This window comes from Chaetodon auriga, chromosome 18 (assembly GCF_051107435.1).
Source record: "Chaetodon auriga isolate fChaAug3 chromosome 18, fChaAug3.hap1, whole genome shotgun sequence".
In the NCBI taxonomy this organism is placed as follows: domain Eukaryota; kingdom Metazoa; phylum Chordata; class Actinopteri; order Chaetodontiformes; family Chaetodontidae; genus Chaetodon; species Chaetodon auriga.
In genome coordinates, this window is record NC_135091.1 from 11,605,005 (window position 1) to 11,621,289 (window position 16,285).

General features: G+C 43.4%; 3 protein-coding genes across 4 annotated transcripts; 2 read left to right on the plus strand and 1 right to left on the minus strand.

The window, feature by feature from the left end:
• The first annotated feature begins 80 nt into the window (after positions 1-80).
• pgm3 (phosphoglucomutase 3) lies at positions 81-5,721 on the plus strand. 2 transcript variants are annotated; one of them, XM_076756054.1, is made up of 14 exons: positions 81-266; positions 857-1,021; positions 1,996-2,204; positions 2,440-2,624; positions 2,733-2,800; positions 2,901-3,034; positions 3,181-3,376; positions 3,620-3,777; positions 3,861-3,944; positions 4,025-4,123; positions 4,223-4,342; positions 4,450-4,572; positions 4,843-5,016; positions 5,107-5,721. In XM_076756054.1, the coding sequence occupies exons 3-14, from the start codon at positions 1,998-2,000 to the stop codon at positions 5,194-5,196; spliced, it is 1,638 nt and encodes a 545-aa protein (XP_076612169.1). In that variant the 5' UTR covers positions 81-266; positions 857-1,021; positions 1,996-1,997; the 3' UTR covers positions 5,197-5,721. The 2 variants fall into 2 exon arrangements, with proteins under 2 accessions (XP_076612169.1, XP_076612168.1); XM_076756053.1 differs by lacking the exons at positions 81-266; positions 857-1,021 and adding an exon at positions 1,538-1,555.
• A 129-nt stretch (positions 5,722-5,850) lies between these two features.
• ngs (notochord granular surface) lies at positions 5,851-9,211 on the minus strand. Its single transcript, XM_076756775.1, has 11 exons — positions 9,045-9,211; positions 8,583-8,748; positions 8,291-8,440; positions 8,049-8,168; positions 7,822-7,917; positions 7,406-7,540; positions 7,152-7,262; positions 6,968-7,078; positions 6,705-6,829; positions 6,263-6,556; positions 5,851-6,168 (listed from the first exon to the last, which is right to left on the minus strand). Exons 1-11 carry the CDS (start codon positions 9,209-9,211, stop codon positions 6,072-6,074), a joined length of 1,572 nt encoding a protein of 523 aa, XP_076612890.1. The 3' UTR covers positions 5,851-6,071.
• Positions 9,212-9,820: 609 nt separating this feature from the next.
• On the plus strand, positions 9,821-14,810 carry ccnc (cyclin C). Its single transcript, XM_076756847.1, has 12 exons — positions 9,821-9,962; positions 10,300-10,406; positions 10,627-10,711; positions 11,135-11,204; positions 11,499-11,550; positions 11,658-11,713; positions 12,520-12,555; positions 12,653-12,744; positions 12,866-12,933; positions 13,039-13,118; positions 13,762-13,880; positions 14,332-14,810. The coding sequence occupies exons 1-12, from the start codon at positions 9,931-9,933 to the stop codon at positions 14,384-14,386; spliced, it is 852 nt and encodes a 283-aa protein (XP_076612962.1). The 5' UTR covers positions 9,821-9,930; the 3' UTR covers positions 14,387-14,810.
• Positions 14,811-16,285: the final 1,475 nt, after the last annotated feature.

The following is a 16,285-nucleotide window of genomic DNA, read 5'->3' on the forward strand; positions in this document are numbered from 1 at the left end:
AAATATCGGAGGGAGCATCGGGTATGGCTGTCTCTCCTCCCACGTCAGTGTATTTAAAAAAAAAAAAAAGCTTTCAGCGGAAGAAAAGAAGCCGCAGTGTCCCTGTTGACAGATTGCGGTGTTTCTTTCCTCTCGGATCTGTCCGTTTCGGCTTACAAGTGCCGCTTCAGATGCAGTGGTCCTCCCCTCCGACAGACAGAAAATGCGCACCGCTCCCCGGTGGTGTCGCCAACACTGCGCAGCGCAGGAAGAGGAAAAGGCAGAAGGTAATTTCCTTTTCTCCTTCCCCCTGTCGTTTGTTTATTTATTTAGCCTATCTGTATGTCCATCTAGACTCTCCTCCCCCAGCGGGTGCTTGGACGGGGTTGGGTGACACACGTCGCATCCCACGTCTCTTAAAGGGGAGTCGACATGGGGTCACTGTGCAGAAACTCGTGTCACTATGCGCCAAAGGGTTAATGTATGAGCGTGACTGAGGTTTATGTGCTGCTGCATGTAGGCTATGCATCACACAGGTTTGCACGCACAGCAGTGTGACGGATGATGAAGGTGAATCGTTTTCTGGTAGATCAGGAGACCCAAATATGCCACGACATGGTTTAAGTTTGAGCTTATTCGGTCACACCATAATACTGTTACGGCAAGAACAAACGAGCAGTTTCAACCGTATAGGCTGTAGACTCCTTATTTGTGATTTATGGGACTAAAATAATCTTTTCATGAAGGCATTTTTGCCTATGAGGGGCCTAACCAGAGATCCTCTAAAATCAGGAAGCCTTTTATTTTTGTAAGAACATGCATATAACCAATAAAAGTCTAATAGCATCTCTTAATTTTGCTTGGTTGTGGTGTTCAGGGCGTCCCTGCTGAGCAGTGTGTAATTCATCCATGGAGAACACTTGGTCACGTGACGTACACGGAACTGTAACCACGTGATCAGTGAGAAGGAGGGGAAGGACGGGAGAAACAGGAAGCGTTTCATTGCCGACACGTCACTTCTTACCATCCACAAAACGAAACAGTAAGTGACTTAAAGACAATTTTAAAGCGCTTACGATCAGAGCTTCATTTTGGAAAGCCTTCTGAAAACTTAGTACTGAGTTTGAGTTTGCGGGACGTAGCAGTTCACGCTTCGGCGAGCCCGGTGACAGCCTGTGATGTGGGTGCACGTTCATGAGTTTTCCCACGATGGAGAGAGAGTTGCGTTAGTTTTGTACAAATGATGGAGGTTCCTGCTTTTACTGTCCTGCCATGCTGACATTACAGTGTCATGACATGAGCCCCCATCTCAAGGTTCCAGCTAATCTATCGGGGCCAAGGACGGATGCTGCAAAGGGAAACGACAGAGAAAGGACAGCCAAGTTTAGCAAGTCTCTTCTGTCTTCAGCAGTTTGACTGTTCAGTGACAGGGACAGTACAGAACCAGAGTATGTTTGGTGTATTGGTCAGGCATGTGTGCAATTTATTCAACAGTTGATTACAATGATGATGATGTGTGTTTGTGCTAGAGCAAGTGTGCCTGGAAATGCCCTCCTAATGTCATGTGTGCATGCAGGTGAGTGTGTAAGGGGGGGCGGAAGGAGGAAACTGCACAATGTATGTATTTGTATTCATATCTGTCTTTATGGCTCAACAATCTGAATTTCCCGCTCTGAGATAATAAAGTTTACCTTGGACCTTGGATAGCACGCTCTATATCATGTGTAAGGAAAATACTGGATGAAATTCACTGGCAACAAGCTGACTTTAGAGGGGAAAGTCACCTTTGCTCAGTCTCAACCAGCTCCAACATTAAAATGCTTCTTACACATTTATGCAGTAATGATAGTAGTATAAAATAATAAATCTCTAATATGGCAATGTTACTGTTACAAGGGCCATTCTGCTGTATAGCAAGTTCTTTTGACATTTTCTTGGTAACAGTAATGTACTTTAAATTCAGTAAAAGTCCTCCTCTGACTGGTCTGTTTGTTATGTCTGTGTAATGTGTTTCAGTCATGGCCCAGTTTCAGGAAGTATCAAAGCAGTCCAGTCTGCACCCAAAACCTGCAGGGCTGGTTTTGCAGTATGGCACCGCTGGTTTCAGGACCAACGCCAAACAGCTGGACCACATCATGTTCAGGATGGGCCTGCTGGCCACTCTCCGCTCCAGAAAGAGTGAAAAGACCATCGGAGTCATGGTCACTGCATCGCACAACCCGGAGGTGAGAAGTGAATGTCTCCTTGCATCTTGCCATAGATGTTTAGTTTGTCGTCTGTGTGCATATGTTAGATTATCGGTTTTATTTTGGCATTTGCAGTGAATCTTTCCAGTCATAACCTTTCATATTGTTATTTAATGTGGTCCTGCCAGTTTAAACAACCCTAGAAATACATCATAATCGTAATCCTCGCCTTCAACTTCTTCCTGTCTCTCTCTTTGTATCTGTAATTGTGCAGGAGGACAACGGGGTGAAGCTGATTGACCCCATGGGGGAGATGGTGACACCGACATGGGAGGGCTACGCCACTCAGCTGGCCAATGCCGAGCAGGAGGATCTGCTCGCTGCTCTTCAGGACGTTATAGAGAAGGAGACCATAAACATGAGTCAGGAGGCTAATGTGTTTGTGGGAAAAGACACCAGGTATTTGATCTGAAGTAATGTCCTGCTTCGGTCTCATAGATACACCCACAGCCCTCCAGGTAACGATGCAGAAAAGCACTAAAAACCACATGTGTTCTCAATCCATAGAAGCAGCAGTGCCAGGCTTTCACAGGCAGTGCTGGATGGAGTATCTGCACTCGGTGGTCACAGCAAAGGTCGCGTTAATTATACTTTTATACTCACATATTACATGAATTTGTTTGCTTGCTTAGTTTTGTTTATTTCCATATTCCTTGTTCTCGCCTTGCTCATTAGACTATGGTTTGGTGACCACCCCACAGCTCCACTACATTGTTTGCTGTCAGAACACAGGGGGTAAATATGGAGAACCTACAGTGGAAGGATATTATAAGAAACTCTGCCAAGCTTTCATCCGGCTCACAAAGAATGTAAGTAAACAGGGTGTGCTCTGTGACTTTATCCAAGCTCTGTACACCTGGGTGTGTTTGTGCGGGCGTGTTTGTGTTTTTGCAAAATATCAATCCATCGAGGAATCACTCCTGTCTCCCTCCCTTCGTCCTTTTCTCTCTGTCAGGCGTCCAATTGTACAGATGACCAGAAGCACCTCTCTGTGGATGGTGCTAATGGTATTGGGGCTCTAAAGGTGCGTGAGTTGGAGAGCCACCTGAAGAAGGAGCTGCTTATATCTCTGTTTAACGACGGCAGTAAAGGAAAGCTCAACCACCAGTGCGGCGCTGATTTTGTCAAAGTGCAGCAAAATCCTCCAACAGGTGCTACTGTGCTTTCTATCTACTTGCTAAGTTTAGTATAATAAAGAGAGTGACAGCAAAACACTCGACATGATTTATTGTTTCTGTGCAGTCTTATGGAATTATAGATGCAATGTTTGACCACAAGATGGAGACTCTTAATCTGCAAACCAAGAGAAACCAAGACAACTTGAACATTACAAAGACAGGCACTGTTTTTCATTGACCACTTCCTCTGTCTCCTCTCCTCTTCTGTCTGTGAAGGCGTTAAGATTAGCCCAGGGGAGCGTTGCTGCTCCTTTGACGGCGACGGAGACCGAATAGTTTACTACTACACCGACTCTGAAGGACAGTTTCACCTGCTGGACGGAGACAAAATCAGCACTCTCATCAGCACCTTCCTTAAAGAGCTGCTACAACAGGTCAGTGTTCCCTCAAATACAAACGTGAAACAGTCACATGATCACAAACTCTTAGTGAGTAGTTTTTCTCTCTGTTCACGCAGGCCGGCCTAGACTTGAAGATGGCGGTGGTACAAACAGCGTATGCTAACGGCAGCTCAACACGCTATCTTGAAGACACCATGAAGGTGAGAAAACAGTGGTGCATTTCTTTTATTCCTTATTTTACATGAACAGGTTTATGCTCACACGTTTTCGTGTGATTTAGGTAATAGTGAGGTGTACGAAAACTGGAGTGAAGCACCTTCATCACGCAGCGCAGGAGTTTGACATTGGTGTGTACTTCGAGGCCAATGGTCACGGGACTGTGAGTAGACACATTTAAACAGGACACCTAAAGCACAGAGTTGTGTTGTCATTAATGTGTTAATAATGAAAGTCCTACCATTGTGTGTGCTGTGTTCAGGTGTTGTTCAGCAAGGCGACTGAAGAGAAGATCCAGCAGCTAGCGGAGAACCCCAGCACCGACGACGAGAGGAAGAGAGCGGCTCTCCTGCTGCAGGACACTATTAATGTCATCAACCAGGTGGACACACACACACACTGACACACACTGAGCCGTTAAAGTGAAAGAGCAACAGCGTGATTTTTGCTCCCACTCATAGTTCTGATGTGCTGCTTTGTGTTTTTTAGACTGTAGGGGATGCCATATCTGACATGCTGCTGATTGAAGCCATATTGGCCATCAAGGGTATGACTATCCAGCAGTGGGACGCCATCTACAGCGACCTGCCGAACAGGCAGCTCAAAGTCAAGGTGCTCGTTCATCTCTTTATTATAATCTACAATACTTCTTGTAGTTCATCCTGAAATATCAGATTTTATAGTCTTTTACAGTCAGTAAGAAGTGCTTCAGTTTGATATATACCTGTGGCTGCAGTAACCTTAGACCTGCTAATTTTGCTGATTTGTTTGTCAGGCTTTTCTCTTTTGCTGTTTTGTGCTTCGTCTGTACTTCCACCAGTGCCACTGCCACATGAATATAAGGTGCATAAGCACAGATGGCTGTATTTGTGCTTTCTGCAGGTGTCGGACCGCAGGGTGATAGACACGACGGATGCAGAGAGACGGGCAGTGAGCCCAGCGGGACTGCAGGAGGCCATCGACAGTTTAGTGAAGAAGTACAGACAGGCCCGCTCCTTCGTGAGACCCTCTGGCACCGAGGACGTGGTGAGAGTTTACGCCGAGGCAGAAACGCAGGTGAGAGCTTCTTTTCGTGCTTTTCTTTGGGGACACTTTTCTGCTTGCTTTTATTATGTGACACATGCGGGTGTTGCGTTTGTGTTTTAGGAGAGCGCTGATGAGCTGGCACATGAAGTCAGCCTTGCAGTTTACCGTCTCGCCGGAGGAGTCGGGGGTGAACCCAAACCGTTGCACTAGAAACACACACAGCATTGACCAATCAGTTGGTGCTTTTTGAATGCAATCCCAGTTGATGACATCATTTTCTGAAGTAGGAATCTTTTCAGTGAGGTGCCAAATTATTTTGTACTGTAAGCTGCACTCGTTACTTCACTCAGGTTTTCTATTTCTTTGTGTTTGTCTGGGACATGCTGGAGATTTTATACTACTTGGACTAATGTAGCATTAATCTTGGCTTATTATTGGCTGCCATGTGCCTGTATATTAAGGGTTTCTATTTAATATCGATACGCTACTTAGCTGTATATATGCCATCATTAAAACATCAGTTTTCTTCACACACTGTTTTTTTTTTTAGACAGATGAGACTTTCAATTAAATTTAGGTTTTCATTTAACTTCCTTCTAAATTGAATCTTAACTGTTGCTGTGTGTAAAATCTTTGTTTATGAAGACAGTGACATCACAAGTTTACACAAGGGGAGGTGTAGCAATTGTATTTCCCTTTAACGTCAGGTGTAGCTTTGGTTTAAATAATAAATGGAAAAGAAAAAAGATAAAAGTGTCTATGTATGTGTGTGTATCTCTTTTGATTTAAATGAAAGCCACATCTATGATTGCTTGCTGTTTATTTAGTCGCTTTGAAACACATGTTCCCAACACACAGGAGGGTTAGAAGAGCAGAAACGCAGATGGAGTTAGGAGCAGGCAGAGCAAAGTCACCAGAGTGTGAATCTTTCTTAATTTCTGCATGGATGAACATGAAACACTTTAAATGGGCGCCTTCTGTTTGAGGACAGCTTAGTGTTCCTCTCCCTGCTGTGCACGGTGTAACACGAAACGCTGGCGTACAGCATATATAATTAGCACAGAGATTTGCTGTTGATAAATGGTCTATTCTTCTTCTTCTGTATCATCAGCTGCTCCAGAAATGATGATGGTGCGCTCCTGTGTGTCCCTCTCATAAGTGTCCTCGTCTGTCTTAACTGTTCTGGGAGAAACAACAGGCAACAGGTGGAGAGACAAGATTAAGAAATGTCATGTTGTCAGTTGGCTATCTCTTTCGGATTGATGTCACCCCCTACCTGATGAGAACAGTCTTTCTCTCAGACATCTCAGTTGCCTGCTCCTCTAAATTTGTCTTGGTGTCTGATGAGGCCACCTCCACCCGGGCTCCTCCAGCACCCGAAGCTTTCTCAGCTCCTCTACGGGTCGAGTCACTGGAAGCTCCATCCAGCTTTGAAATTGCTGCAGGGGCTGAGCTATCAGAGGCTGAGGCTGCGCGCATGCTGACACCGGAAGTGAGATGCAGGCCTCCGGTTAGGGACAGATTTCGGACCATGGTGCTCAGACGGCTGTCTTCCCCCTCAATCAGCTTCCTGATACATGTAAACAGGGGCGAGTGAAGTTAAATACTGCATACAAAAGAAAAATTATGTGACGAGTTTTCTCATTGTCATTGCCCCATCTCATAATTTCAACTAAATGTGGTGATCTGCTTTCAACCAGAGGTTATGTTTTGCTCACCTGTAGGTGGTGATCTCAACCTCCAGAGCCATCTTTACATTTAGCAGGTCCTGGTATTCACACAGCAGCAGAGCGATCTTCTCCTTGGTGACCTTCAGATCCAGCTTAATCGCCCCTATACGCTCCTGTTGCAGAATACAACAGAATAGTTTAATCTAAAGGAGTTTTGGGTCAGCGGATGACTTCAAAACATCATATGCATCCTTCTGTGTGAACATCCTGAGATAATCTAGATAAATGAAATGGTACATGACATCAGTTACCTGTAAGTCCTTCTCCTTCTTCTTGTGTTTTTCCACTGCATCGCGAATCTGAGCCTCTAAATACTCGTTCCTCGTCTTGAGTGCATCCAGTTCCCGTTCCTTGCTAAGAATCTATACACACACACACACATAGCTAAGAAGTGGTAGTAGTAACCATGAACAAGACTTGAAAAATCCTACTCACATCCTTCTTGTAGCCTGTGATTTCCTCTCTCACACTGCGAACACTTTGAACATGTTTGTTGGAGGCGTTGCTCAGGTCCTGAAACTTTGACCTGTACCAAGTGTCCATTTCCTGGAGGACAAACATTAAAAGAGTTTCAATAGATTATCACTGCTTTTTATAGCCTTAAAATTGTATTTTGTTATTAATGTCTGAAACAATAATGATTGTGTGTTATCAACATTGGTAAGTGCCCTCGTTGTGTTGCACCCTACCTGTAGGTTTTTGGCGGCAATGCTGTCATATTGAGACTGAATCTGTCTGAGAGCAGTGGAGAGGTCTGGGAGGCCAAAGGTCATGTCCACTTTGGAGGTTGCTGAATGAATCTGCTGCATCAGCTCCTCGATTTCCTTTCAGTGGATCACAGAGTGGAAAGAATATCAGTATATGCTGCACTAAAATACTGCATGGTCTGTGCCTCTAATATAATAGAAATATGAAAGATGATTGGAGAAATACATGGAGACAGTATTTGATCTGGTATGTGGATAAGTCATATGTAAACATGTATTTGTATAATTAAGGAAGACTGCACCACAGGCTCTCCCCTTTAGCTTCCTATGAGCTTTCACACCATGATGATAATTATCATGTTGATGGTCTTGCTCACGCTATCCAAAACATACATTACCTCCTTGTGAACTCTCTGCAGGAAGGCCAACTCAACCTCCAGCTGTTCCAGGTGTTTCTCCAGCACAATCCGTGCTGAGGTTGCTCTGTCCACATCCTTGGGACAATGAACCACACAAGGTTTGATTGGTGTGGTGAAATAAAAACATCTCTGCCCATAAGCCTTGTATTGACTTAGAGAAACTTATGAAATTTGAAGCTGTGAAATGACTTTCCATTGTTTCTTACCGGACGAAGAGCCTCAATGTCGTGCTCTGTCTTTGTCCGGGCGTTCACAGCTTCATCATATTTGGCCTTAAGCATGTCCAACTGGCCCAACATCGCTTCCTTGGCTGCCAAGGACATGTCCTGTACGTGGGGTGAAAACCAGCACCAGTGTTACCACATTTTTAACCACACCTAGCTTCTATGCTAGTCACAACAAACCAAGATCTAAATATGTTGCAGCTGTGTGATATCGCTGTCCTTACCCTCTGCACTCTCATTTGATCTGCATCCCTGTTGAGATCCTTCAGCTGAGACTCGTACAGCTGCCTGAGGCCTGATGGTCTGGCGTGTCGGCTCTTCAGGGCCTCAATCTCAGCCTCCAGCAGCTTGTTTTTTGACTCCAGGGTTCGCACCTATAAGAAGTTACAAGTCGAAAGCACAAAAACAAAGTAATTACAATTGTTGCTTTTGCTATAATATTTTATCTTGGAATAACTGGAAAAAATATTTATATGGGCTAAAGCGTGTGTGTCTGTGTGTGTCTGGTCTTCTTGCCTTTTCAATATACACCGCCAGGCGGTCATTGAGGGCTACCATCTCCTGCCTCTCATTGGTTCGAGTAATCATGTAGGTCTGGTTCTCTGCTGCAGCCGCATCCAGGTCCAGTTTTGGCCCAAGGCCCATGGACATACCAAAGCACAGCGCTCCCATACTCCCACTGCTGTAGATAGGATCAGAAAACAGTGCAGCAGATTAGTCATTTTATGGGTGTTTTTTCTTTATTTTTGAACAGGGTTTTTAGATCTGTTAGGTATTTCACATTCATATAATAGCTGAGATCTGTGTGCCTTGCTCAAGGGTTCATTCGCCCCTCAACACTCTCTGATTTCAACCAAATACATCTTCCTCTGTTCAGTGCCTAGGATGGCTTAGGATCATACTTCTTGTGAGTTAGCATCCAATTTTGCTCCACACTTAAAAAAAAAATCTAAGTAAATGAGATTCAGCGTGACTCACCTGGTCATGGCCCTGCGCCCCATCGTCCCACCAGTCCGCGTGAAGCTGGCCGACCGCTGGCGGGTCTCCCTGCGGGTGGGAGAGGGACTGGACACCCGGAGTTGGAAGGCAGGAGTGCCCTCGAAATGTCGGCGGTAAGAAGATATCCTCTCCGGACTACAGCTCATGTTGACGCTCCTGTTACTTCTGCTACTTGAACTGGAGACTCGACACTGGTCACTCACACCGTTTAGTCTGTGTTGGGGTCTTTATATCCTCAGCCCTTCCCTTAACACTGCAGAGGAATGTTGAACCTCCCCAACCCGAGGGTGAATGTCCCTACAAATATCTATCAGGGTTACGTCAACTTATTATAGGTGGTTGAAAGAATCGTAATTCTATAAGAATGCAATTGGTTGTTAACTTACCTGCATTGGCAAATGTAATTTACTTTGATTTAATGTCTATCTACATTAACTGCACATGCTGCTGTGTATTTATTTACAATGTTGCATTAGGTGTTTTGCTCATACAGTGTCTTTAATTTCGTTGCACATCCATCAGTCAGTCAATCCACACACCTACCCACTCATCCACTCCGTCTCGTATTTTCATGTTTTTTCCGTTTGAAATGATGGAAACGTGTATTTCAAAATGTAACAAAACAGTATCCATAAATACTCAAGTGAAAAAGTGAGTAAATAATAAGAAGAATAAAAACCTTTCATGTGGAATTTTAAAGGCGGAAAACAAAATCCGGAACCATTCTACTAAGTCGCCCAATGTCGGAAGACTTTTAATGTTACCCCAGTGTCTGTTTCGCTAACTACTTTGCTTTCGCTGCACACTTCTTTGGAGGAAAGTGAAAACATTTTAAAGAGTGTCTCTCTACCTCAGTTGCTGTGATATGGCGGGAAACTTCTGGCAAAGTTCTCATTAGTAAGTTTTCTAAAAAATTTTGACGTGTTACGTCTTTATTTTGTAAATCGCCGTCTGTGTTGTGAGGCCTAGCTGTGTCGCACGGCAAAGCTAGCAGTTTCTCCTGAAGTATTGTTGCGATATAAAATTGCTATTTAAATTAAGACAACAAGAAAACCTATTAAAGATAAAGACTGTTTTAAAATATATAATTTGACGTGCTTCCATTTATATTTTAAGGCTAACATGGCTAACATGATACTGTTGTGCTAACCGCTAGCTTGGTTGAGTACAGTTTGACTAACCAGCGTAACTGTGAGTATTTTGAAATAATGTGTTTTTCTTTCGCCCGTCAAAGTCTGCAGTGGGTTCTGGACAAGCAGGACTTGATGAAAGAGCGTCAGAAAGATCTGAAGTTTCTTTCTGAAGAGGAGTACTGGAAGCTGCAAATTTTCTTCGCCAATGGTATTTTTTTTATGCTTGTAATAATACTTCATAGCCTTCACTCATTTGCAATACCTGCTCACTTCTTAGACTTACATTAAATGACACAGCTGAATGTGTTTTCTACTTTCCACATGCGCATTGTAGTTGCCTTTTTTTATTTTAGAATTCTCTGTACTTAGCTAGATAATGAAATCCTGGTATTTTTCTGCACATTGTATTGTTTTTACTTCTCTTTCAGTGATCCAGGCTTTAGGGGAACACCTGAAGCTGCGGCAGCAGGTCATTGCTACTGCAACTGTGTACTTCAAACGCTTCTATGCCAGGTAAGGACGACGTGTCGACGATGACCTGATAATAGAATACATTCTGATTGTTCATAGTATATTACATCATTGGCTGAGCTCAGTGCACTGTAAATTAAGAAAACATGCAAATGGACCAAGCACAAGAAAACAGCTTCACCAATTTGAGAACACATGCAGGGCAGTTACTCACCACACAACCAAATTTCAGAAATGCATTGCAAGTCGTGCTGATGTATTGTCTGTGTTACTTGCGGTGCTCTTCTGTATTTGGTAGGGTTGTGTGTATTTGCAGCTTGTGTGTTGTTTTGAGGATGTTTCCTTAATTTGTTTGTGTTTTGTCTAGTTTCATGTGTTTTCTTGAATTGCACTGTGTGCTCCCTTTTGTGTGTGCTTAAATCCTGCTTGTTGTCAAAGCTGATGAATCTCTTCTTGTTGTTGCAGGTATTCCCTGAAAAGTATAGATCCGGTGCTCATGGCTCCTACCTGTGTTTTCCTGGCTTCTAAAGTTGAGGTATGAAACTTTCTGTGGTGGCAGTAAGATGATAACTTTCCACTGTTAACTGTTTTTATTTGAACAGTAACATATAGACAAAGCAACATGACCTCCATGTATGATCATATATCCATAATATTGACTGAAAACCAGTAATGAAAGGAAGACACTGCTTGTAAGGGTGGTCATGTGGCTTTCATGACAGCAACAAGCTTCCTTGGCTCCTCATCCCCCAGTCCCCCAGTAGCTCCACCCTGGTCTGCTGTATCTGTGCTGTATCTGTCTGATCTGAGCTCAAACGTGTCCTTTCAGGAATTTGGAGTCGTGTCCAATACAAGGCTGATCTCTGCAGCAACATCTGTGTGTAAGTCACCTCACTGAGCAACGCTTTTCCTGAATTCGAAAGTAATCTCAAATTGTGTGTCCTCTGCAGTGGAGGTGGTGCAATCATGTTTTGTTTTTGTCAAACAGTGAAAACAAGATTTTCCTATGCCTTTCCAAAGGAGTTCCCTTACAGAATGAATCATGTAAGTAAAATGTCCATGTGACAATTATAATAAGCATTTCAAGTAACATTCAAGCGTAAAACATAATTGTTTTCCTTCCTCTTCTCCAAAGTTATTTATGCACTGCCGTGCTACATTACAGCATACCAAGAACCCCTTACACTGTATCACAGTGTTGCCACCTCAGTGTTTACCAATATGCGAGATTCCACGACTAACGTTCACAATCCTCTGATAAAAATCTTGTTGCAGTGGGAGATGGCTTGGACCGCAGCTGCACACGCATTCGTTCTGCGTTTCTCACCGCGGTGTCAAGTGGTGTGCCCCGCCGGTATTTTATTTATCCATCATCTCCACAGAGTTGCCAGGACGTCACCGGGGCTGTTCTGACACACTGCCCGTCCGAAAAGTCGTGTAAACTATTATTTATAGTGAGCCACCACAGAGCGATAAGAGGAGGGAGCAGAGAATGAGTTAGCGGGGCATCGCAACTCCGAAACATAATTTTTCACGTCCAGTCTGCAGATGTAGTGATGGTGATGGTGACAGTCGTGGGGCGATATAACAAGAATGGCCCTAGTGTTTGTTTGAAAGGTCGCTTCATGTCTCCTGGTCATACTCCCCAAGAAAAAATTGTGCCCTAAGAGCACAAGCTGCAAATATAACTCCCCAAGGAGACGTTCTAGTTGAGTTCAAAGCATTATCTTCAGTCTGACAAGGGTTTATTTCATTATTTTGTTAGATCCAATACATCTGCTTTTTCTTTCAACTAATTGAGCTGAACTGGTCTGATATGTTTAATACAATTTCAGTTTCTGTCTCTACAGATATTAGAATGTGAGTTCTACCTTCTGGAGTTGATGGTGAGTGGAGAGATCTTTGCATCATTGTGACTGTACTGTAAGCTGTTCATTGCTTGATTGGATGGATTACTAATTGCTCATATAATGTGTTTCTCAGGACTGCTGCCTGATAGTGTACCACCCCTACAGACCACTGTTGCAGTACGTGCAGGATATGGGACAGGAGGACATGCTGCTGCCCCTGGCCTGGTATGATACTGTTTGTGTACATTTATCTGGAAATGAACTGGTGATGTGAGAAATAATTAAACACAACACATGCTACATGTTGCTGTCGGTGGTAGGCTGACTCAGTGTCTGTCTTTCCCAGGCGAATAGTGAATGACACATACAGGACGGACCTGTGTCTGCTCTACCCTCCCTTCATGATTGCCTTGGGTAAGATTCGTCCCCACGCATTTCTCATTGCAGCTGTTTAATGTAGTCACTGACTTAAAATAAGATTTAGCAGATGTAACGTGATCGGCTGTTTTCCTCCCACAGCCTGTCTGCATGTCGCCTGTGTGGTACAGCAGAAAGATGCCAGGCAGTGGTTTGCAGAGCTCTCCGTTGACATGGACAAAGTAAGAACAGCCTTATTCTCAAAAATCAGTTTCCCTCTTTAAGAGAAAATAGAAAATAGGCAGCGGCCTACACAGCACAGCGCAGTGTTAATCATCTCCTAGTTCTCCAGTTGATGTCACACCTTAAAGCGCCTCTCATCTTCATGGGTTGAGCTAACTGGTATCCCACAAGACACCACAGCTGCTGTAAAAGCAGATGATGAATGCAGCTGATGTGCGGTTGAGAAAAATAGTTGATGTTCATCTCATCTCACAGAGTCAGGCAGCTGACCGCACATTGTGTAATATATCCACTTCATTTATGAATATTATAACATATAACAGTTGCATAATGGTTGAAATCTAAGAACATTGTCTCAAACCGCGGACGCCATCTGATTCAGACTTTATTTCACTGTTGAACAGAGGAATTATTCTGGAGGTGACTCTGATCACTGTGTCTTTATGAATGTCCTGTTTGAGCAGCGACAGCCACGTTAACCAGTGTTTGTAGTCCATCTGAAGAGGCTTAGTGACGTTATAAAAGCAACTTAGCCCCTCTGAACTGAGGACTGGAAGTACAGTTCAGAGGAGAACCTGTTTTTCCTTTTAGACCATTTTGTATTGAGCAGCTAAGTTCCGGTTTTGTGCGTTTTCTGTCAAGATCCTGGAGATTATCCGCGTCATTCTGAAGCTCTACGACCAGTGGAAAAACTTTGACGACAGAAAGGAGATAGCTGCCGTGCTGAACAAGATGCCGAAGCCCAAACCTCCCCCTAACAGGTAAACCTCGCATCGGTTCTATATGTAAACCATCACCATGTACAGTGCATGCTTATTTTAATTCATAGATTCTGACTTTTTCTTGTAAAATATAATGTAAGTAAAATACAGTAAAGTGTTTGAAGCATACATAAAGAGCTTTAAGCTGAGTTTAGGGCTGTCACAGTGAATAAAAGCCTTGCTGTGGTGAGATCATTCAGTCAGGAAACCACTTAACCCAAATGTGATGGATCTGGAAGTTCAGTTCCCCGATGCCTAAGTTTGATCACATGAGAGAGAAATAATGAAATAGCTAAATATTGTGTTCTGCTCTGTCCTATTGGGAGTATCGTGTTGTATTTGCTTTTCAATATATTTTTAAGAGATAAATAAATGAACTGGGTTTCAAACTCCACATCTTGTGATGTATCTCGGTCTAATTTCTCCATCTGTCTCTCTGTGTTGTCAACAGTGAGGGTGACCAGAGCTCCAATGGCAACCAAAGCAACTCCTACAGCCAGTCTTAGCGCAGCGTCTGTATTTCCATAGGGGATCCAGAATGATAACCTTTGTGGTGTCAGCTGGGGAAAAAAAAAATCACATTTCAGCCGACCAAGATGTCCCTTCATCTTTGAATGACACCTCAAAAAGAAAAAAAAAAAAAACTCTTGAGAGCTACGTCTTCATTTTCCCCGTCTTCAGATCATCATGGGTTTATGGGTTGAGCGAGCGGCCGCTGAAATGCTTGCAGTGATGAGCCGAACGGTGACGGCGGCGAAGTCGTCCCGGTGAGGCGCTCGACTCTGCTAAAGACTTGAAATGAACTAAAACTGAGGAACATTTGGGGTCGGGGAATGTAGGGGAAACTGACGGGAGAACAGATGTGATGGTTTAGTCGAAACCTGTTTTAATGTCATTGTGATGATCCTGACATCCTTGAACAGCCCAGAGGAGCGAGTCCGTTCATGTGGAGCTCCGCGGGATTCGAGAAAACTTGATCACAAGTCGTGTGTGTCTGTGTGTGTGCCTGTCTGTGTGTGTGTCTGTCTGTGTGTGTGTGTGTGAGACTGGTCAGCCTGGGTGGGTTTTCATTCCTCAGGGACTATAGTAGTCTTCTCTGTAAAATGATTTGATCCTGTGCTGTTAGAGAGTGAATCTGATTGGATATCACCGTGCAACTGTGATGTGATTGGATGCCCTGTGAGGTTCTGTGCTGGTTGATCGTGACCCTTGGCGGGTAAAAATCCTAAGAGAGGCTTCTCTGTATGGTAGAAATGAACTCTTTGAGTATAAGAATTTACTGTTTGGAATCATGACACCTCCACCTCCTCCACCCGTTCCCTCTTTCCTTTTGTAAATAGCCTTATATGGTGGCATGCGAAGTTTCTGTTACTGTGAGTAGCTAACCGATTAAAAGGTGACCTGATTTCCAAAAGGCATAAAGTTAATGACACACTTCCAATGACTCATATTTGTGCAGGTGTAGCTGCACCACCACGTCACAGACTGCGGGGGGGCTTTGGTTTTCCTTTGTAGCATGAGCAGTTCTCTCTGAATGTTTCTTCCAGACCTCATCTTGACCTCCACCATTCCTGTTAACTGCTATTGCTTAATTACATTGCGAGCTGAGCTGACGGCTACATGAAAGTGCTTTGCTGCCTTCTTGTAGTCTTCTGCTATGTGCTCATAATTTTCAGAGTCTAGTCAGAGGTAGATTAGAGGAGTGTTTGTAAAGCTTTGAAATTTGCATCACCTGGTCTTTCCTAGCGATGACTGTTTCTTCATCGTCTGTGAAGCAAATTACTAATTGTGCTTAAAACGTTTCATCTTTAACTTGATGCCTTTTGGAGATCAGTTCACCTCCCACTCGCTTAACTTTTCACAGGAACAGAAATGTTGACCAGGGGTGCCCAAACTTCAGCATGTCACTGTAGTTCTGTTCATTTATTTTAATTTTCATGTTTTTGCTTAATTAATTAAATAGAAATCTTGAGCAGGTTTCACTTCGTACTTGTGCTTCAGATGAAAGTGCCCGTTTTGACTCACTGTCATGATTCTGTTTGCCTGCTGCAAAGCTTATTCTTTATTTCATTTTCATTTATTCTGCTTTATTGTACAATATTTTCTGTAAAGCTATTTTTTTTTTTTTTTGTAAAACTTGTTTTATTTTGTCATGGTAAGGCTTTTTTTTTTGGAGTAAACAGATTACAATCATTTTAGGTGTGTCCGGTCTTGTCAGTTTTGGTTGTACATTCTTCTTTTTAATCCACCGTCTGCCATCTATTTAATCAATGAATTGTGGCAATATATGTGTGTGTGTAGATGTCTCTATAACTTTGTGATGTAATACAGTGGGAGCTGTGTGTGGCTGTACTCAAAACAAGGTGCTTGAAAGCCTTACAAAATAAAAGCTGCTGGTTACAGAG

Coding starts and splice junctions, on each gene's coding strand:
- pgm3 (XM_076756054.1), top strand. CDS start 1,998: ATGGCCCAGTTTCAGGAAGTATCAAAGCAGTCCAGTCTGCACCCAAAA. Junction 2,205..2,439: donor CTGCATCGCACAACCCGGAG/GTGAGAAGTGAA, acceptor GTAATTGTGCAG/GAGGACAACGGGGTGAAGCT. Junction 2,801..2,900: donor ACTCGGTGGTCACAGCAAAG/GTCGCGTTAATT, acceptor CTTGCTCATTAG/ACTATGGTTTGGTGACCACC.
- ngs (XM_076756775.1), bottom strand. CDS start 9,211: ATGAGCTGTAGTCCGGAGAGGATATCTTCTTACCGCCGACATTTCGAG. Junction 7,263..7,405: donor TTGCCGCCAAAAACCTACAG/GTAGGGTGCAAC, acceptor TTTGTCCTCCAG/GAAATGGACACTTGGTACAG. Junction 6,169..6,262: donor AGAAAGACTGTTCTCATCAG/GTAGGGGGTGAC, acceptor TGTTTCTCCCAG/AACAGTTAAGACAGACGAGG.
- ccnc (XM_076756847.1), top strand. CDS start 9,931: ATGGCGGGAAACTTCTGGCAAAGTTCTCATTA. Junction 10,712..11,134: donor TTCAAACGCTTCTATGCCAG/GTAAGGACGACG, acceptor TTGTTGTTGCAG/GTATTCCCTGAAAAGTATAG. Junction 11,551..11,657: donor CTCTGCAGCAACATCTGTGT/GTAAGTCACCTC, acceptor TTTGTCAAACAG/TGAAAACAAGATTTTCCTAT.